Raw genomic sequence first — 21,972 nt, 5'->3', positions numbered from 1 at the left:
AAAAACACTATGTAAAGCCAATTATAATTTGAGTTTTGAAAAAGTTCTTCTCATGAATGAGAAGCCCAAATATATTGTGTCTTTGTGTACTGGCTCCTCAAAGTGCAGCCCTGGGACCAGCAGCATTGACATAAGAGTCTCTGGCTGTCCTTGACCTGCTCCCCAGTCTAGACCCACTGAACAGTGTACAGATGATATATTTTATCAACAATGCCCGGTGGCTTCCAGTCTTCAAATCCTCAGGGCCCAGGTGCTTGGAATCTTTCCAACTGAGCTCCCAGACAGTGGGAGGGCAAGCCATCCCTGCTGGCTTGCTGAATTCCTAACCCACGTGACTGTGACACGTACATAGTGAAGTGGTTGCTCCAGGCCACTCATTTTAGGGTGGTTTGTTTTACAGCAATAGTAACCCAAACCAAGTTCTCTCTTTTGTGTTTACACTCATTTTCCCACTGCCCAGCGTTCTTCTATGATATACATTATGCTCCAAAACAATTGTTGAAAATACACAGAATCTTTTTTTTTTTTTCACTGAAGTATAGTCGATTTACAGTGTTGGATTAATTACTCGCATGCAAAAAAGTGATTTGGTTATACATATATAAGTTCCTTTAAAAAATATTCTTTTCCATTATGGTTTATCATAAGATATTGAATATGGTTCTCTGTGCCCTATCGTAGGACCTAGTTGTTTATCCATCCTGTATATAAAAACTACATCTGCTACTCTCGACCTCCTACTCCACACCCCCCAGACAATCACCAGACTATTCTCTATGTCTGTGATTCTGTTTCTGTTTCATAGATAGGTTTATTTGTATCATATTTTAGATTCTACATATAAGTGATTTCATATGGTACTTGCCTTTCTCTTTCTGACTACATCACTTAGTATGATAATCTCTAATTGCATACATGTTCCTGAAAATGACATTATTTTACTATAATTAGTATTATTCCACTGTACATAGGTACCACATCTTCTTTATCCATTCACCTGTGGATGTACATTTAGGTTGTTTCAATGTCTTGACTATGGTGAATACTGATACTATGAACACAGATGTGCATGTATCTTTATGAATTATAGTTTTGTCTGGATGTATGCCCCAGAATGGGATTGTTAGATCATATGGTAATTCTATTTTTTGTTCAGAGTAGGAGCTTAAATTACATTGAATTCAGAGTTCCCCTAGATGTAATGTTTTCCACAGAACTGTATTTGCATGATGTCTGTACTGTTACTATTTTAACTCTCTTCACTACATAGCCTTAAGTGATGCTAGCTATGATATCAGAATTTTGATGTTTAGTTTGATTTTCAAATATCATGAATAATGATACATGTGAAAATGAAACATACTTATCTATGTACCACAAAATAATATGCTACTTTCTACCCATATTACATGTGTCCCAGTTTGGAAAACAGTGGCATGGTGGAAACTTTTATGGGAGAGAGAACTCCCCCTGGTCATAGACTAATTGTGTTTTTCGTTCTTCTCATTTCTAAGCTTAAAGAATGGAAACCATTCCACTGTTTGCTAGCTTGTTCTGGTTGTCTCTCCAAAAACAGTCATTTACTTTGACACTTTGGCCAAATTTCTGCATTTTACTCATCTTATTTCTGCTAACTAAATTTTATACCTTGCACATCTCCAACATAATAGAGTTCATCTCTGATGATAACTGCTCCCTCAAAGTCTTGTGTTTACAAAATCTGTCCCTTCCTAGGTCCAATAAGAAAGAAATACAGCAAAAGTGACCAGTGGGCCAAATTTTGGTATATATGAACAATGGTGTAGGGTACATAAAATGTCCTAAATGATGTTGTAATATCAGGCTACTCAGAGTGTGGTCTGGGGACATGTACCATTTGATAAGTTGTTTATTATTGACCTATCATAAGTACAAAATGTAAGAATCAGGATTTTAAAATTTTCATAGTAATTTGAGGGTAATTTAATATCAGTTGAATTAAAAATTTTAAATTGGAATTTGCATTTTGTGTGTTCTTTTAATTTTTTTTCTTCTAGTAAGAAGACTTTCTTGTGTTTTTAAAAGTACTGGCTTGCAAAAGACTAAATTTTTTTTTAAAAACAAAAAATTTGTTTCTTTACCACAGATAATTTGAGGAGCACTTGTATAAAAAACTAAATAGAGTACAAAATGTTGCTTTAAATGTAACTCAGCAAAATAGTATTATATTTTTAAAGTTATCTATGAGTATTCTTAAAAAAAGTAGAAGGGACATACACCAATATATACCAGTATTTTAGCATTCATTGCCATAGTGGATCATGACCAGAGAAAGCATATCATAACCAGAAAGACAGTAGAGAAAGAAGTGGAAATATCCTTTTCCTACTCTGGACTTTCCTTCTCTTTGCTTTCCAAACTGTCAGAATTTCTGCACTTATAAGTGCAAACACCATAGTCTCTCAACAACTTTTACAAATTGTTTTTGACTGGATTCATTTTATTAGTGGAGTTTTGAGTGAATTCAATGTTGCCAGAACATCATATTTTTAAACATTTAGATAAAGCATTAGAAAGCTTAACACAGAGTGGGAAACTCATTTTGCCATGCCTTCATACTAAATTACCTAAATTTCAGCTTAACAGATGCAATAAAAGAGAGTTACTGTCAAAAGTCTCTTGTCTGCCTTCAGTAACATCCAGAATGATTCTCAGAGATCAAATGGACTCATTGGCTACTCAGGCATAGAAACACAGTCACACATAGTTGATATTCTGCTTTGTAGCTGTTACCAATATGATGTAACATAGCTAAAGGAAAGATGGGATTTGATGCCAAATTTGAAGTTTGAGCTTGAATGCCAGTTCATCTGCTGCTTCTACATTCATGACTGTTTTAAGAATGAGATATTAGTAAGGATCTGAAGACAGTCTTTATTTCATATATAGGGTATTAAAATAATCCATAAGATTTTGTTTAAAGAAAATTACAAACGGACTCTAATAGAGGAAACTAATCTTCATTATATATGCTACTCCATTAATTAGGAAACTAATCCTTATTAAATATGCATTAAGGCTTGCATATTGTATTAAGGTCTACTTGTGGTTGAGATCCATGAATGTCATTATTAGCTTAAGGATAAATTTCCAACAAAAGTAAGACTTTCCTCTCAAAGTCATCACTCATCTTGCAGTATTCAATAGTATCATTCTGACTCTTCTTTTTTGATTTAATGAATTTGGTTTTTATTGAACATTTTGTTTTTTTGGCTGCCATCAGGCAGCATCTAGGATGCCATTTGCCTGAGCAGGAAACTAACCTGAGCCTCCTGTGATGGAAATCCAGAGTCCCAACCCTTGGGGGGAAGTCCGAACTTCCCTCCAGGGAAGTCTGTGTTATGTCTTCTTGAAACTCATTCCTCTCTTATTGTCTTAGCACCTGTTTTTCCATCTAGCTACACATAATTTCTTCTCTGCTCCCTTTACTGAAATTCTTTTAGTCTGCCCCGACTTTGAGTGTGTGAGTGACCACTGTCCTTTCTTTGCCCAATTTTATGTTCATTAGTCATCCTCTCCTGAGCTGTCTCATCCACTGACATGCTCTTAGCTGTCAACTGTCTCCTCGTGACTTACCCTGGACTACCTTCAGCTTTGATAGCCTCTCAAGTTTTGAGCTGTGGACATATATTAATGTGCTTCACATATATTGAGTGTTTTTTTTTTTATAACAAATTGAAGATGTGTGGCAATCCTGATCACAGCAAGTTTATTTGCTCCATTTTTTCCCAAGTGTCTCTGTATCACATTTTAGCAATAATTTTTACAAGAATTCCATTTTCCCGTTATTATTTTGTTAGTTGTGGTGATCTGAGATCAGTGATCTTTGATGTTACTACTGTAGTTCTTTTGGACACACAAACCATTCCATACAGGATGGTAAACTTCAAATGTTGCCTGTGTTCTGACATGGGGAAACCGGCCAGCCATTTCCCCATCTCTCAAACTTTTCTTGAGCCTCCCTAGTCCCTGACACAGAACGATAATAAAATTAGGCTAGTTAATAATCACACAAAGCCTCTAAAGTACCAGTGAAAGAAAAAGTTGTATGTCTCTCATGTTAAATCAAAAGCTAGGAATGATAAAGCTTAGTGAGAAAGGCTCGTTGAAAGCCATAACAGACTGAAAGGTAGGCCTCTTGGGCCAAGCAGTTAGCCAAATTGTAAATCCAGAGGGAAAGTTCTTGAAGGAAGTTAGAAGTGCTACTTGGGGAACACAGGAATGATAAGAAAGCAAAACAGCCTTATTGCTGCTATGGAGAAAGTTTTAGTGGTCTTAATAGAAGATCAAGCCATCTACAATATTCCCCAAGCAATCTATAACAATCCCTAAGCCAAAATCTAATCCAGAGGCAGACCCTAAGCCTCTTCAAATCTAGGAAGGCTGAGAGAAATGAGGAAGCTACAGAAGAAAAGTCTGAAGCCGGCAGAGGTTGGTTCATGAGGTTTAAGGAAAGATGCTATCTCCTTAACAGCAAAGTGCAAGGTGAAATAGCAAGTGATGTTTAAGCTGAGCATTCAAGCTCAGACTTCAAATTTGGCATCAGATCTCATCATTCTTTTAGCCATGTTACATCACGTTTGTAACAGGTACAAAGTAGAATATCTAGTATGTGTGAGTGTGTTTTATTACTTTAATTATATTGTGCCACTCTCTTCTGGCCTGCAGAGTTTCTCCTGGAAAATCAGCTAATAATGTTATGGGAGTTCCCTTGAATGCTACTTGTTGCTTTCCTCTTATACTTTTGATACTTTTTTCTCTGCTTTTAATTGTTATCAGTTTGATTACTGTGTGTCTCTGTGTGTTTCTCCTTGGGTTTAGCCTGCCTGGGACTCTGTGTTTCCTGAACTGGGTGACTATTTCCTTTCCTACGTTAGGAAAGTTTTCAGCTTCAAATATTTTCAAATATCTTCAGATATTTTCTCCGGTCTTTTCTCTCTTCTCCTTCTGGGACCCATATAATATGAATATTGGTGTAGCTAATGTTGGCCCAGAGGTCTCTTTGATGCTCCTCATTTCTTACCATTTTTTTCTTTATTCTGTTTCATGGCAGTGATTTTCACTATTCTGTCCTCCAGTTCACTTTTGCATTCTTTTGTGTCATTTATTCTGCTATGGATTCTCTCTAGTGTATTTTTAAATTTCATTTATTTTATTTCTCATCTGTTTTTTATTCTTCAGTTCTTCTAGGTCTTTGTTAAACATTTCTTTTATCCTCTGAATCTGTGCCTCCATTGTTCCTCCGAGATTTTGGATCATCTTTACTACCATTATTCTGAATTCTTTTTCAGATAGATTGCCTATCTCCACTTCCCTTAGTTGTTCTTCCGGGGTTTTGTCTTTTTCCTTCATCTGGGACATTTTCCTCTGCCATTCAACTTTCTGTGATTGCAATTTCCGTTCCTCAGGTTGCAGAGTTGTAGTTCTTCTTGTTTCTGCTCTCTGCCCCATGGTGGATGCATCTGTTTAAGAGACTTGTACAAGCTTGCTGCTGGGCAGGACTGGTTCCTACCCCTGGTGAGCGGAGCTGGGTTTTGTCCCTGTGGTAGGCAGGGCTATGCCAAGGGGTGTGTTTAGTGGGCAGCTGTGAGCTCATGAGGACTTTAAGCAACCTGTCTGCTATGTTTCTGCCCTGGTTGGATGTTTGGCCTGAGGTGTCCCAGCATTGGAGCTTATAGGCTGCTGGGAGGAGTCTGGTCTTGGTGAGAAAATGGTGGCTTCCAGGAGTGCTCGTGCCACTGAAAACACCCCGGAACTTCTGCAGCCAGTGTCTTTGCCCCCACAGTGAACCACAGCTGGGCCTGCCCCCCACCAGCACCTTGCAAGAGACCCTCCAATACCAGCAAGTAGGTCTGACCCAGGCCCAGGCGCTCATGCGGCCACTGCTTCTCCCCCGGTTCCTGGTGTGTATGAGACCTTGTGTGTGCCCTTCAAAAGTGGAGTTTCTCTTTTCCCCAGTCCTGCAATCAAATCCCACTGCCCTTTCAAGCCAGATTCTCTGAGGGCTCCTCTCCACTGCCAGACCCTCAGCCTGGGGAACCTGATGTAGGGCTCACAACTTGCACTCTTTTTGAAAAACCTCTGCAATGTAATTATTTTCAGTTTGTGGATCACCCCCCTGGGGAATACGGGATTTGATTTGACCATGATTGTGCCCCTCCGCCGGTTTCACTGCAGTTTCTTCTCTGTCTTTGGATGTGGCGTATCTTTTTTGGTAGGTTCCTATGGGGTTGTTGTTGCTGCCACTGGTTCAATGGTTAGTTGTGATTTTAATGTTTCCATAAGAGGTATGGTCATGTCCTTCTATTCTGCCATCTTCAGGAGTTACTCTTGTTATGTGTGAAGAAAGTAGTTTCTTGAGATGAAATTTACTCCTTGTGAAGATGCTATGAAGATTGTTGAAATGGCAACATAGGATTTACACTACTATCAGCTGCTACTAGAGTTCCACCCATTTCAGAAAGGCATATTCCATCCTTCTTGCTGTAAAAGAATTAAATACCCCCAGATGATTTGAAAAAAGGGCAGTGGTAAAATATCTGACTTCTCTGCGAAATGTATGAAGTTGGGAGAGGCAGCAGTGAAGTGTCTGAAGGTCCATCCTGTGTGTGGATGAGAGAGGATATGATTGCATTCAGACTGGGAGTCTCTCCATCCACTTTGCATCAAGTCATGGAAGGGTTAAGTGTATTGCTTGCAAAATCTCTTCATCTTATTTCATGCTAAAATGTTGTCATATCATATTCTATGAAATCTTTGTTGATGAGAAGTGTCTACTCTATCTCTGTAACATTAAAATATTTACAGAGTGTCCATGGACTGCATACTGTTCAATGAAATAGTCAATGAAAAGTTACGCCTATCTATGTGGGAGATAGGACTTTTCCTTCCAGAACAAATCACAGAGATGATGGAAGTAGCAAGTTATTTCTGGGATGGAAAATGTGAATTCTGACCAAGGTGACTAGAATGGATGTCCAAATACCCTCTTCTATAGAAATCACAGAATCTCAGGCCAGATGAGGTGAACTTTTGGAAAAAAAAAAAAAAAAAAAAACCTGAAAAAGAGTTGCCTTCCATATTGGCATTTCCCAAAGCCTCTGAAGAAGAAAATAACCTTAGAAGCAAAGGTTAAAATTAAAAAAAAACAACAAAACTATTTATTTACTTGGCTGCACCAGGTCGTAGTTGTGGCACACAAGATCTCTAGTTTTGGCACATAAACTCTTTGTTGCAGCATGTGGGATCAAGTTCCCTGACCAGGGATCCAGCCTGGGCCCCCTGCACTGGGAGCGTGGAGTCCTATCCTCTGGACCACCAGGGAAGTCCCACGGGTGTTGAGTGTTTGAAGCTGTTTTTAAAAGCATACTCTAGCCTTTCAAAGATGTAGGTGCGTGGGTGGGTTGCCCACTTTCCAAGCCTCGTCTGGAAAATGGAGCTGTGGCAGGACTGACCTGAGAGCATGCGTGTGAGGTTGTGTGAGCTCAAGCGTGGGTGCCCCTGGCAGCTTCTGGCACATGGCTAGGCTTGGCTTAGGTAGTGTTGGCCTTGGCTACTATAGCCACCCCTCACGTTACGCTTCTGTTCAGAATCGAGGATTTGGGTTTGGACTCCACTGGAGACCAGCACAGCAGTTCCTCCAGGTGACTGCTTTTTCACAGTGGTAACCTGCAGCTTCCTAAAGGCAGGAGAAAGAACCTGGGGGAGAAGACTGGTCCCTGTTTCTAAGAATTTAAACAAAAATATGGCCTTTTGATAGCTGAGAGACATTTTCATTAGTATTGAAAATGATGCCCCTTTATAAAAAAAAATCCAGAAATACTAAAACCCTGTGAGATTATGTCTGAGATATATTACTTTTCACTTTACTAATTTTGGACTGCAGCTAAACGTTCTCTTTGTCAGCATCCCTTTAAAGAAAGCATTATTGGTAGATGATAAGTGTGTATTAGAGTTAGAAGCTGATGATCTCTGAATTCTTATGCATAAAAATGAGAAAGAATGTATGAAGTCCCAGGGAGACCTAAGTGATCCACACCCCCAAAACTCCTAAACAGGCTCCTTTGCATGAGCACAAGGGTCCCTCTTCTCTCACATTTTGTTACCAGGGAGGGTTCTTTTTTTTAATAAATTTTGTAGGAAGCCAATTAGACACTGTTCCTTCCACCAAGCTTGAAGAAAAACACAACCACCCTGCTTGGTTGATTTTATTTTCATTTTTTATTGAAAGCTTCATCAAAGAAAACAGAAGTTTAAACCTAACATCCACTGATCTACAGAAAGCTCAAGGAACGGGGAAAATGGTAGCTAATTTGACTGTGGTACAGATGAAAAAGTTAAAAATAAAACCAGAAACACTGTTCAATTACAGAATTTTCCATGACAGTCAAAGACAGCAGTACAAAATGCTCTTAAATAAAATCCAGAATTGAATGATGTTTCAGAAGTTCTATGACATCAGATATGGCCTGAAACAACAGTTTTAAAAGAAGCTGTGTCCCTTTTTCTTCCTTGTTAGAAACTGAGTATTTCATAGCAAGTACACTTTCACATATATATTCTTTAAATTAAGATTCCAATTACATTCTTCTTCGTTTTAAATAAATGGAAGCATTAATTCCCAGAATGGAGAAAAGTTTTTCAAGTATCTCTGTGAAATATTTTTCCTGTTTTTGAAACATGGAATAACTCCTGTTTCACAAATGAGGAAATAACCTATTTCGGGGAGGACATAGCATCTTTCTTAATAAGATTAGAGGGTTAACAATACAAAACATAACACTGAAGTTACACTTTGGATACTATTTAAATTTGAAATAAATTTTCTTTCTTTTTTTTTTTTACAAAATCCAACGGAATCTCAAGGTCATTCAGCCTTAATATAGTAACACAAAGTCAAAAAATTATAAAACAATGCAATTTTTTGGTCAAAGATTTAAGATGGGGATAAAAGTGCATATATAACCAAGAGCTATTACTATATTCCCCAAACTCAATTTTGAGTTGACCTATTCTACTGGTTCAAATTTCAATAGTGAACAAAATCAAAGTAGATTTCATTTGAGGAAAGCCAAATTCTTTGCTATACTTTTTTCGTTTATGTTCTGCAAGCATATAGCCAACTTGCAGTTGTTTGCAATGTATGGGAAAGGGACATTATGGATATTAAAAACTCACAGTATATAATGCACTGACATTCATTTTACCAATGATTTCAAACTGCTTCAATAAATCGATTCTTAACAAGAAACAAAATAGATTTGAATTTTATTTCCAAATGTTTTTTTGTTTTCCATTCTCAGGGTGAAATTCTATTAGAAGGAAAGAGAAGTCCTTAGTTGAAAAGAGCAGATAAACAAGGTGCACAAAAGTAAATGATTAGCCCTTCAAAACCTGGGAGTGATTGTGTTTCTGCAGGACCGGGGCTTAAGGGCAGTCACTAACTAGAGGGAATACAATGGATTGAAGTTGTGGACCCAGTGGCCTAGTGGTTCTTCCGGCGACTCCAAGACCCGCCTCACCCTGCTCCAGCTTTAGAACTGCCGCAGAGACAGTGCTATTCTAAAATCATTGTTTTCCCTCCCAGAAATACAAAGACATAAACATGGAGAAGCTATCCATCCTTTTTTTACATGACAGTGAGCATATATGTTGGGGGTAAAAAAAAACCAGAAATCACCAATCTCGGCTGAGCTTCCCTGCCTTACATCAAAAAAGACTGTTTGGGCCACTCAGGGATTTTGTTCTCAGCTTCTGTACTTTCCTGAACTCTCTGTATTCCACAAGGGACAGCCATGACAAAGACACTTGGATTAAGGGACCAACTTCATGTTTCAGAGTATTTGGTAAGAAATGGTCAATTTGAGTTAGACTCGGCTGTCTTCGAATGCCATGGTAGGTGTCATTTGCAAGACAAATGGATTCATTACTGAAATCTCATTATTAATCTGTCATGGGAAGGGTGTCAACCCTGTCAGCCCCTTAAATTGGAATGAGGGGCTGTCAGTCCCAGCGAGCTCAGAATTTTGAAACCTGCCAGTCATGTTTTTCAATTACATGAAAAACAAAATTTCATTGATACTCTTTTACTGAGGACAAGGTAATAGAGATCAGGGTTCTGTGACATGTTTAAATTTGACTATGAAGTGTGGTTCCTCCAATGTGCTGCATGTCATTATATACCTATATAAATATCCTTTCATTTGATTTCATATCATATAAAAACATTTATCACGGAAACCCTCTTAAAAATGTCTCCCTGCTTATCAGCCCATCTTGCAGTGGTTCCTGCACTCAAATTAAGAATGACACTAAATTGTCAAGTGTCTCTTCAGTCTCCTACTTAGATTATCATCTGTCGAGACAGTCCATTGAAACTTTTCCTCAAGCATAAAGAAGACTGCAAAGGTCCTCATAAGATCTCAGCTTTCATTAATGGGAATTGTAGGCCACTGCGAAAGACATCGGGTGTGTGTGTGTGTGTGCGTGCGCGTGCACGCACGCTAAGTCACGTCAGTCATGATGACTCTGAGTGGCCCTATGGACTGTCACCTACCAGGGTCCTCTGTCCGTGAGATTCTCTAGGCAGGAATCCTGGAGTGGGTTGCTGTGCCCTCCTCCAGGGGATCTTTGTAACCCAGGGATCAAACCTGTATCTCTTATGTCTACCTGCATTGGCAGGCATGTTCTTTACCACTGGGGCTACCTGGGAAGCCCATATGCATATAATAGACACCCCAATTACTCAAATAGAGTTAGAAAAACTAAGTACTTTTATTTTCTTATCCATAGATTGAAAATGATTATAAAAGTTTTTCAAGCAGTTAATGGATTCTGTAGGTTCAGCGAACCTTCTATCTAGGATTCTCCTAGGGCTTTCCATCTCTGATATGGGCGCTATTAACATCATGTAGTTTTTCATAAGAGGGGGTGGAAGTGCGTCATATATGCTCTCAAATGCAGCAGATCTGTTAAGGTCACAGGAGAGTTGATTCAAGTGGTGAAGCATGGCACGACATTTGAGGAGTTGAAACTACCAGGGAAACAAACTAACCCTGACTAAACCACAGCTGGATCAAAGGTTTATTGTTGATAGCATAGAATGTAACTTGCAATATTTAAGACATGCCCGTGTTGAAGGACAGTCTTCCACCCTGCATGTGTTACCTATGGTCCCTGATGACTTCAGAAGATGTGGTCATGCTCTGAGGAGTTCCCAGTCACCATGCAGACTTCCTTGACAACACCTCCTGCTTATTAAAAGAATACTCACTTCTCCACTGACCGTGGAACCAGAGTTTGGAGGAAATAATGTTTATCCTGTCTGGATTGTGGTTTTACTTTGCTCACTGACACTTAGGCTAAGTCTTGGCAATTGCACAGGAGAGGAAAAATTGAAAATCTGAGTAAATGCTTGAAGTACAGTGAACCAGAATACTTTAAAAAATGATTGTAATCCTAAGTTGGGTTAAAATCTCCATGACCTGCACTGTTGATTAAATTAGGATTCTGATGGCAGTGTACTGAACACATGTTTTGGTTTGTCTTACTTTTCATACAGTGTAATGCTGCCTACCTATTGATGTACTTATTTTTTTTCCCAGGCTTGACTCTTAAAAATAATTTTTAGGTGATAAATTTTAGAGATGATATATGCAAATTTGAACATGTGCCACTTTTTCCTTCTTTTTGATTTAAAATAACATATGTTATAGTATGGCATAATATAAAAAAAGTCCAAACATAAAGCACAGATGGACACATAAAATGGCAAGTCATTTTCTTTTGCCTGAAGTGGCTTAAAAAATTGAGATTACTGAAATTTTATAGTTGAAAAAAATGTTGCTGAATGTATAAATAAAGCAGTAGTTTTGAATAGAAACAGGAAGTTACCTAGGCACATTCATCAGCCACATGGTAGCTACCTCTTAGCCTCATTGTTGATTGTGGAAATGAGACTTTCTTAGTATCACACTACATTTTGATTGATTTTTTTTTTTTTACAGAAGACAAAGTGTGTTGATTTCATATTCAAATGAATTGTGCCCAGGATAATCCTTGTTCATACACAGAGTTCAGAGACTGAAAAAGAGAAGCAGAAAGCACAGCTCCTATACAGGTTTGCTCATCCCCCTGTGACTCGGGAGCCCATTTCTCAAAGAGAAAATGCCATCCTTAAAATACACGAGAGGCTGAAGAATGGAACAAAACGAAACGTAAGTTTAGTATTTTCTCTAAAGCATGGGAAACCATAGGGATGGCTATGACCAGCTGGAATTTTTTTGTAGCACATGCTACACTGCCTTGGCTATATTTTTGCCTCTAATTGGACCACAAAGATATGGAATCACTCTCTAGATAAGAGCTTTCAATTCATGGGATTTTCAAATAAGAGAATTAGGTGTATTTTAACACTAGACCTTTGTTTATAGATCAAACATAGTAGAATGTTGATGAATTTTATGAGTCAAACTCATTATTCATGTTGACCTAATGGGAATATGATTTACCTTTTAATATATTCGTTTTTAAATGCCTACCCTGTTTTCTTTTACAGTGCCTCTTCCTTCTGGACTAAGACAGGTTCCTGTGACTTTGTGAAAAGAGTTTCAACTATTGATTCTAATAAACCATTATAAAGCCATTCTACTGCATGGTTCAATTAACAGAGTTCCACTGTCCTTCATTTCAGGTAAAACTGTACAGGTTGAACATAGATTTTATGAGTCAAATATGCAGAGGTGTTTGGTAAGTCAATTTAATTCATTTTAGACAAAGTTTTGCATCATTCTCAATGTAATATATATCTCCTTTGGCTTTAAAAATCGATCAAATCTAATTATTTGGGTTCTTATTCATATAAATCATACAATTTCTTGATTGTCAACTAGCATTAAAAGCTTACCTGAATTTCACTAATAGAATCCTCAATCTTATTGGTCCTATTTGCCTCAGAGAGTTAAACTGAAATTAAAAAGTCGTCTTGTCTTTCTTCTGATAATACCAGGATATGAAAATACAATGAAATGAGGCAAAAAAAAAAAAAGATATCCCCTCCCCAACTGCAGAATCAAGGTGGCTATTTGTGGTAGATGATGACAAAGACTGAGGCAAGAAGACAAAATCTAGAGGTGCAGGAATTTAGAAGGAAGGCTATTGTTACAAATACCGTGCAAGGCCTTTTCAGGAGACCACTCACCACTCAACAGAGCATCACTGAGCTTTTTCAACAAGTGATCTTTCAGACCAGTTCAGGAAGTATCTTGAGTCCAAAATTCACATAATGAAATTTCAACCTGTTAAACAAGTGTGTTAGCTCATTGGTGGCCATCGATACAGACTTCATGATTCAAGAGCACTAGGAAAGAATCAGAAAAGCACATGGAATTTAAAGCCATTTGGCTCTATTGGTTGGAATCCAGAACTCTTGGCGCTACTCTTGCTGACCACAGGAACAAGCTTCTACTATCCACAAATACACATTTAAAATAAAAACTTTTTTTTTTTTTTTGCAGTATGTAAAACACCAGTGGAAGGTAGTTTAAACAAACAAAGTAAGAACTGGTCCGGCCATGTAGGTCAAATAAAATTTTAAAAAAGAAAAGAGAAGAAAAGAAAAGCAACCTCTATCTTCTGGACTGCAACAGGGTGCCACTTCATCTTTGGTATAAAACAGGCCATCCATAGGCTGAATTTGATCACAACTAGGAAAGACTACAGAAATTGTCAACAATTTCTCTATCTATTGCTTTTTTTGTTGTTTTTTTTTGTGGTTTTTTTCTTTTTTGCACTTTTTGACAATAAGCTCCTATCTACTTAAGTTTTTTTTTTTTTTTTTTTAATGCTCTTAAGCTAGATTTTGCAATGTGACAAGCAAAGCTGACTAAAAAGTTTGTAAAGCTCATAAAAAAGACTGCAGATAAAAAGCACTAATGATTTTGCTAGCGATCACGCTTTGGAAATTAAAAAAATCTGCATTCTGCCCCCCAAACACGCATTATTTCTAATGCAGTTGTTTTTAAACCAACATTAATAACTTTACCTTAAAATGTTTTAGCCTTCTAGAACGATTCAACACTTAAGACAAAGTTCATGAGAAGTCCCAGCATTTCCCCAATTCTTGCAGTTGCCATGGTTTCTTTTATCAGCAAATTTTCTTCAAATGAAGAAAAACATTTTCTTTAAAACTGTACAGTTTTTTTTTCCACCCTAAAAACTCATAGTCTTAAACTTCTGTACCAGTGAAAACCGGTACAATATTTCAATTCTTTCTTGGTTTTAACAAGACGTTGACAGCTTGCCTCGAGAGCCTTTGACGTCCTTAAAATTAAGGCAATTAAGATTCAAGATAAACCTTACCTAAATATTTCTAAGAAAAAAATAAAATAGAAAAAAAACCCAACCCACTAGATTTAAACAAGAAGGGAAAAAGAAAGAGTAGCTTAATTACTGAGGAAGACAATTTGTTTCCATTTCTGCTTGCCCACCTCTTGACATCAGATTTCCTGTTTTAAAAAAAAAAAAAAAAATCAATCTATCTACACCTTCAGATAAATTCTGAATTCAATTGTTCTTCCACATGAATGTCAACCTTCCATGTTTTGCTTTATTTGTTTGTAGTAATTGTCCTCTTCTGGGATTGTTTTCTTTAATTAAAAAAATGATGCAAAAATAAACTGTCAGACCACATGAAGGAACCATTTGCACAGCACGTAAAAACACGTTGTTTTCATTGGGTAAAGTAGAAAATTAAAAAAACGAACAAACAAACAAAACAGCATTCCACCGACGCCTGTGCAAAACTGGAAGCCAACTTCTTGTTTAATGAAGTTTCTTCATTCAAGGCAGAGTTTCAGACGGACATTCTTCAGTCTTGTTTATGGTCTGTGAAAACAATGGAGGAGGAGTGGTCATTACACCAAAGCAACTCTGAAATCCCCTTCTGTGACCTTTTCCAGTGAGCGTTCTTTAAAAGTTACCAAGCTCTCTCAATGGAATAGTCATCAAGGAAGTTGTCAGGACACACTGGGCTTAGAAGCATGTCAAATTCTGCCCCGTTCATACTAATATATGTTTGCAGCTTGTTCATACTAAATATCTTGACTAATAGATCAAGAATATCTCTTAACTGCAAAGTTTTAAATATACAAATATATCTAGACAGGTGATATTTCCTATGTTCATGGAATGTATTCTTCAATATGTGGCTTATGTTTTAGCTCCCCAAGAAATCCCTTGAGTAATTCTGTCCTTCCAGAACTCTCATGAGATCCATCACAAACTCAGTCAATATATCTATGGCTCCCTGTTATATATCCAGGAGACAGAATTTTTTTTTTAATTGACGTGTAGTTGATTTACAATGTAGTGTTAATTTCTGCTGTCCAGCAAAGTGACTCAGTTATATATGAATGTATGCATTTTAAAATATTCTTTCACATTATGCTTTATCACAGGATACTGAACACAGCTCCCTGTGCTATCCAGTAGTAACTTGTCGTGTATCCAGTCCCATAAATAAGAGCTTAAATCAGCAGCAGCGTATTGTGTGTTATCAAACAGAGCTCACCAAGTGTATCCACACGAGCCGAAGGCTTATTACTGAAGACAGGTAAGAAAGCAGTGAAGCTTTGTTCACGCTCCAGTTTCTCCTCTTCTTCCTCGCTCCTCTATCTCAACAAGGTGTTGAAATCTTGAGAGGAGGAACTATATTTTCCTTCTGTGTTTCACTCTGCAGGAGGCTGGGAGACTGATATGCACATCATAGGTGTTTAAATAGACAGATGCCATTTCTGCTACATGCCACTTTGCCAGCCCAGCCCACATCATGCTTTCTGCTTCTGCCCCATCTATATGGCAGGGCTGAACTAACAGTGGGTTGATCTTTACTCTTATCTCTTCCACCCACAGGTTAGAATTTGGTTCAAGAATTTCAGGGGTATCTTTTACAAATAAAAATTCTTCAGAACTTTCTTTAGGTCCTGTTTCATGAAACCGCCTTCCCTCGGTGCTCCGTGGGTTCTTCTGATGCCCAGTTCCTTGCTCTGATAAAGAGAGCTCAGAGTGGCTGTGTAGAGGTGTCAGGTGTTTTGCCACACAGGATGCACGGATGCAGGAGAACCTCGGGGCGAATTCCAGCCCACAGTCTGTTCCCCAAGCTGTGCACTCCGGAGCAGGGCTGCATTTGCCCTGAGCATGCGGCCCTTACTCAAATTCACAAAAAGCCCTCAGTGATGCTTTGAACTAGATGACACTTAGCCTGGGATGACCCAGAGGGCTTTCTTTTTCTAGTCTGCCAAAAGCCCTCATGTGACTCAGCTGTGGCTCTTAGAAACCTGCCTAACTTGTTCCTAGAATCATGTAAGGAAAGCAGCTTGTTGATAGATTATTTCCATTGTTAACCAGAGTTTAAGTCTCTAGAAATACATTTATTTTTCTGTGTTATGAAAGAAAGTGGCATTTCTTTTTAGAATGAAAGCCATCAAAATTGTCATAATAGCAGCAACAGTAAGGGAAATTTCCGTCGTCATCCTGGGAACCATGGGAACCATGGAGTATATTTGATCTCTCTATATATACCTTTGCAAAGTATATCCTCATTCCATTTATTTCTAAAACTCTGTCTTGTTATGGGAACCACATTTGGTGTGTGTTTTTGTGTTTGCTTTTAGGTCTATTCTTTGTTCCCATTTCCATCTTCCGCCCTGGTATTACTGTGCGTTGAGCAGAAAATGCCTAATACAGCAAGAATCTGCATCAGACCTGTTCAGTGAGTGCTTTCAGTCAATGGGCTGCATGACGCAGAACCCCTCATTGCGCGTGTGTCTGGTGGACTGGTCTCCAAGCGTCTGTGTGTGTGTGTGTGTGCGTGTGCGTGTGTGTGTGTGTGTGTGAGTGAGGCTGCAGCTTCCTTCCTTCTTTGTTATTGGAGGATAATGGCTTTACAATGTTATGTTAATTTCTGCTGTACAAAAGAGTGACTCAGCTGTGTGTGTACATACATCCCCTCCCTCCGGGGCCCCCTCCCACCACCTCCACCCCAGCCTCGGGGTCATCACAGAGCCCTGAGCTGAGCTCCCTGCTTACGGCAGCTTCCCACGAGCTGTCTCTTTTATACGTTGTAGTGTGTATGTATCAGTGCTACTCTCTCAATTCGCCTTCCCCTCTCCTTCCTTTCCCCGCTGTGTCCGCAAATCCATTATCTTCATCTTCATCTCTATTTCTGCCCCACAAATAGGTTCATCAGTACCGTTTTTCTTGATTCCATGCATGCGTGCTAAATCACTTCAGTTGTGTCTGACTCTGTGTGACCCTACAGACAGTAGTCTGCCAGGGTTATCCTCTGTCCATGGGATTCTTCAGGCAAGAAAACTGAACTGGGTTACCGAGCCCTCCTCCAGGGGATCTTCCTGACCCAGGGATCGCACCGGCACTTCCTGCATCGGAGCCAGATGCTTACCGCTGAGTCACAGGGGAAGCACCTCTAGATTCCACATACACACGTTCAGTCCCGTCCCTCAGGCGTGTCTGGCTCTGCGACCCCATGGACCGCAGCACGCCAGGCTTCTCTGTCTATCACCAACTCCTGGAGCTTGCTTAAACTCATGTCCATTGAGTTGGTGATGCCATCCAACCATCTCATCCTCTGTCGTCCCCTTCTCCTGCCTTTAATCTTTCCCAGCATCAGGGTCTTTTCCAGTGAGTCAGTTCTTCACATCAGGTGGCCAAAGTATTGGAGCTTCAGCTTCAGCATCAGTCCTTCTAATGTATATTCAGGACTGATCTCCTTTAGGATGGACTGGTTTGATCTCCTTGCAGTCCAAGGGACTCTCAAGAGTCTTGTACATATACACGTTAATATATGATATTCTTTTCTTCCTGACTTACTTCCCTCTGTATGACAGACTCTAGGTTCATTCACGTCAGTACAACCGACTCAATTTTCTTCCTCTTTATGGCTGATTAATATTCTATTGTATATATGTATAATTAATCCTCTTTATCCATTCATGGACATCTAGGTTGCTTCTGTGTCTTGGCTATTGTAAATAGTGCTGCAATGAATGTTGGGGGTGCATGTATCTTTTTGAGTTGTGGCTTTCTCTGGGTATATGCCCAGGAGTGGGATTGTTGGGTCATATTGGAGCTACTTTCAAGTTTTATAACCTTACTCAAATGCTTCCAATAGCCTCCTCCCATCACTTGCTTCATCCTTCAAGTGGTCTTGTTGCTACATGAAAACAAATGAGAGGAAATAAATGGTTGTACTTTACATCTTCATGGTGGCTTGCTGAAGTCTGAATGGAAGACTATTTAATAGTCTATTGCTATTTAATAGAACTAAATTCACTCCTGGGCTCCCCTGGTAGCTCAGCTGGTGAAGAATCTGCCTGTGATGTACTTTCTCTTTCCTGGAGTTGCGGTGGAGAGGGTGGTCAAAAGTGGTGCTGAGAGAAACACTGCTGTAACCTTAGTTCTGTGCTTGTTTAATTGTAGCTGTCTTCAAAGCTATTAATATACTAACGGACATGACCCCCTACAGGGCCAGATGGATACTTACTTCCTGAAAGACTGCAGTATGTTCTGGTCTCCTTTGGAATGCTTTAAAAAATTATTAAAAAACTGTAAGAGAATTTTTTTGGTCAGTATAATTATTTTGATACTAATGTAAAAGATCACATGTTTTCAAAAACATTTTTTTTTTCTATTGATGCCTTTCTTTGTTGATAACCTAACTGCATGTTTAGTTTACTAAGGGCAATCAGGTAAGGGGAGAATAGTGTGGATCACAGGATTCATCTTTTCACATGAAAATCTGTGAAGTTAATCTGTCAGGAATGACGTTGGTGAATATGGCATGATTAGATCATTTTAAGGCTTCTTCTAGCCTAAAAGTCTACAATTCTAAGATGATGATTTACTACCTTTTACTACTTTTTAATGTATTCACTCTGCTTTTTGGGGGGAGGTGGGGCTGGGGAGGATGGAAGATAAGAGCATTCAGACTGACTCTGTGATCTTAAAACGTGGTCAGTCTCCCTACCTTCACACTGACCTTAGAAAACTTCTATCTCAACCCTAGTATTGCTAGGGCTTTGTAATTTTTCAAGTCTTCTCTAAAAGAACTGTCATAACACCAATTGTCTATACATGGTCAGTACAGTAATCAGCAAATTATATGCCCTTGATTACTATCCACACATGTCTGTTAAGATTGTGACTAATGATACATTTTATTTGTATTTTCATCATGCTCTCAGTCACACATATTCCTCTTTTTACGGTGCGACTCATTTTAATGTTTAAATAGTCTCACTATCCAACTTAAAATGTTCTTCTTGCTCCTGAGCAAAGCCTTAACATTTTGGAGGCCTTCTGTTTTTTGTGAATGCCAGTGCATGACACAAGCGCTATGTAAACGTGCACTTTCACACTTCACTAGCACAGGGAAGGGAGACAGGAGTGAAGCTGTGCTGTGCTTAGGAGCTCAGTCGTGTCCCATTCTTTGCAGCCCCATGGGCTGTAGCCCGCCAGGCTCCTCTGTCCATGGGATTCTCCAGGCACAAATACTGGAATCGTGAGGCATTCCCTTCTCCAGGGGATCTTCCTGACCCAGGGATCGAACCCACATCTCTTAACGTCTCCTGCATTGTTAGGCGGGTTCTTTACAGTCTGAGTTACCAGAAGCCCACACCCCAAATTCAGGGAAGGGGGGTTCAGTCTTCCCTCAGCTATGAGACCTGCCTTATATTTTCTGAAGAACACTGATGTAATCTCTCACTTTAAAGATTTAAGGGAGGTCCCTTGAGTAAAAATTGGTAAATGGAAAAGATGGAATTTTAAGGATTTCTGATTTTGTATATTAGAATATAGCTTTGCTTGCAGACTCATACTTTTCAAGTCCTAGTTTTTTAAAAAAATTTTCTAAGTACACAAAGAAAAACTGGGAATAAACTGAGCAAAAACTGGAATTTCCAAAGAACATCCAAAATAAAGCACAGGTATCATTTTCCTGGTTTGGGTAAAGAGTAACCAGCCTCTTGCATTACTATCCCCTTTGAACAATAGGAGGAAAAAAACAAAAACAAAAACGGGACAACAAAATAGGAGGTAATGTTTTCTTAGCTTGAAAAGTGGAATTTGGAATATTAAAATTCTGCTGACCCATGATTCCAAATGTAACCTTTTTGTTCACATGCACATTATTAACATTTCTCAAACTTTTGTCCTATAACCTTCTGCTGTGTTGTCTGTAGTTTTTTTTTTTTTTTTTAACTTTTTATTGGAGTATAGTTGATTTATACTTGTTAGTTTCAGGTGTACAACAAAGTGAATCAGTTATATGTAAACATATGCCCACTCTTTTTTAGATTCTTCCCATTAGAGAGTACTGAGTAGATTTCCCTGTGCTACAGTAGGGTCCCTATTAATTATCTTATATGCAATAGTGTGTGTATGTTGATCCCAATCTCCCAATTTACCCCTCCGCCTCTAACCCCCTTGTAACCATAGGTTTCTTTTCTACATATGTAACTCTATTTCTATTTTGTAAATAAGTTAATGTGTACCATTTTTAAGATTCCACAAATAAGTGATATAAAATATTTGTCTTTCTCAGTCTGACTTTACTCAGTAGGACAATCTCTAGGTCCATGCATGCAGCTGCAAAAGGATTTATTTCATTCATTTTATGGCTGAGTAATATTATTGTCTATATGAACCACATCGCCTTTATCTTCTTTTCTCTCAATGAATCTTGAGGTTGCTCTGATGTCTTGGCTATTGTAAATAGTGCAGCAATGAATATTGGGTTGCTTGTATCTTTTTGAAATATGGTCTTTGCAAGACATATGCCCATAAGTGGGATTCCGAATCATATGGAAACTTTTAGTTTCTTTTGAGGAACCTCTGTACTGTTCTCCATAGTGGCTGTACTAGTTTACATTCCCACCAACAGTGTAGGAGGGTTCCCTTTTCTCCATAACCTCTCCAGCATTTGTTTGTAGTTTTTTGATGATGGTCTTTCTGATTAGGGGGAGGTGATATCTCATTGTAGTTTTGATTCACATCTTACTGATAGTGATGTTAAATATGTTTTCATGTGCTTTCTAGCCATCTGTTTATCTTCTCTGAAGAAATTTTATTTTTCAGATCTTCTGCCCGCTTTTTTATTGGTTTGTTTGCTTTTTTGATATTGAGTTCCATGAGGTGTTTGTATATTTTGGAGATTAACCCCTTGTCAGCTGCTTCATTTGGAAAGATTTTCTCCCATTCTGTGGATTATCTTTTCATTTTGCTTATGGCTTCTTTTGCTATGCAAAAGCTTTTAAGTTTAATTATTTTAGAATTCTTTTTGTTTATATTTTCATTACTCTAGGAGGTCTATCAAAAAAGATATTGCTGAAATGTATGTCAGAGAGTGTTCTTCCTGTTTTCCTCTAAGAGTTTCATACTGTTTAGCCTTACATTTAGTTCTTAATCTATTTTTAGTTTGTTTTTGGCATAGAGAGTGTTCTAATTTCATTCTTTTACATGTAATTGCTCAGTTTTCCCAGCACCAGTTACTGAAGAGACTGTCTTTTCTCAGTTGTGTATTTCTTGCCTCCTTTGTCACAGATTCGTTGACCACAGGTATGTGGATTTATCTCGACTTGCTCTCCTGTTCCATTGATCTATATTTCTGTTTTTGCACCACTACCATACTATTTTGATGACCGTAGCTTTATAGTATCGTCTGAAGTCTGGGAGACTGTTCCTTCTGGCTCTGTTTTTCTTCTTCAATATTGTCTTGGCTCTTTGGGTCTTTTGTGTCTTCATTCAAATTTTGACTTTTTGTTTGTTTGTTTGTTCTGTTTTTCTGGGGAAAAAAATGCCATAGTTATTGCATGGAATCTATATATTGTTTTGAGTAGTATAATCATTTCACAATATTGA

At 38.5% G+C, this 21,972-nt stretch overlaps 1 protein-coding gene across 1 annotated transcript in view; it reads right to left on the bottom strand.

Moving 5' to 3' along the window:
* Window positions 1–8,240: 8,240 nt before the first annotated feature.
* Window positions 8,241–21,972, bottom strand: part of RBMS3 (RNA binding motif single stranded interacting protein 3) — a 773,699-nt gene continuing 759,967 nt past the window's right edge. The window contains exon 15 of the mRNA XM_065932912.1: window positions 8,241–14,922. Within this exon, the coding sequence (XP_065788984.1) occupies window positions 14,916–14,922 (7 nt within the window). The 3' untranslated portion in view covers window positions 8,241–14,915. The remainder of the gene's footprint in view (window positions 14,923–21,972) is intronic.

Source organism: Muntiacus reevesi, chromosome 4 (assembly GCF_963930625.1).
Source record: "Muntiacus reevesi chromosome 4, mMunRee1.1, whole genome shotgun sequence".
NCBI lineage: Eukaryota > Metazoa > Chordata > Mammalia > Artiodactyla > Cervidae > Muntiacus > Muntiacus reevesi.
Note: the sequence above shows the minus strand (reverse complement) of the source record. Positions and strands in the feature narration are given on the sequence as shown.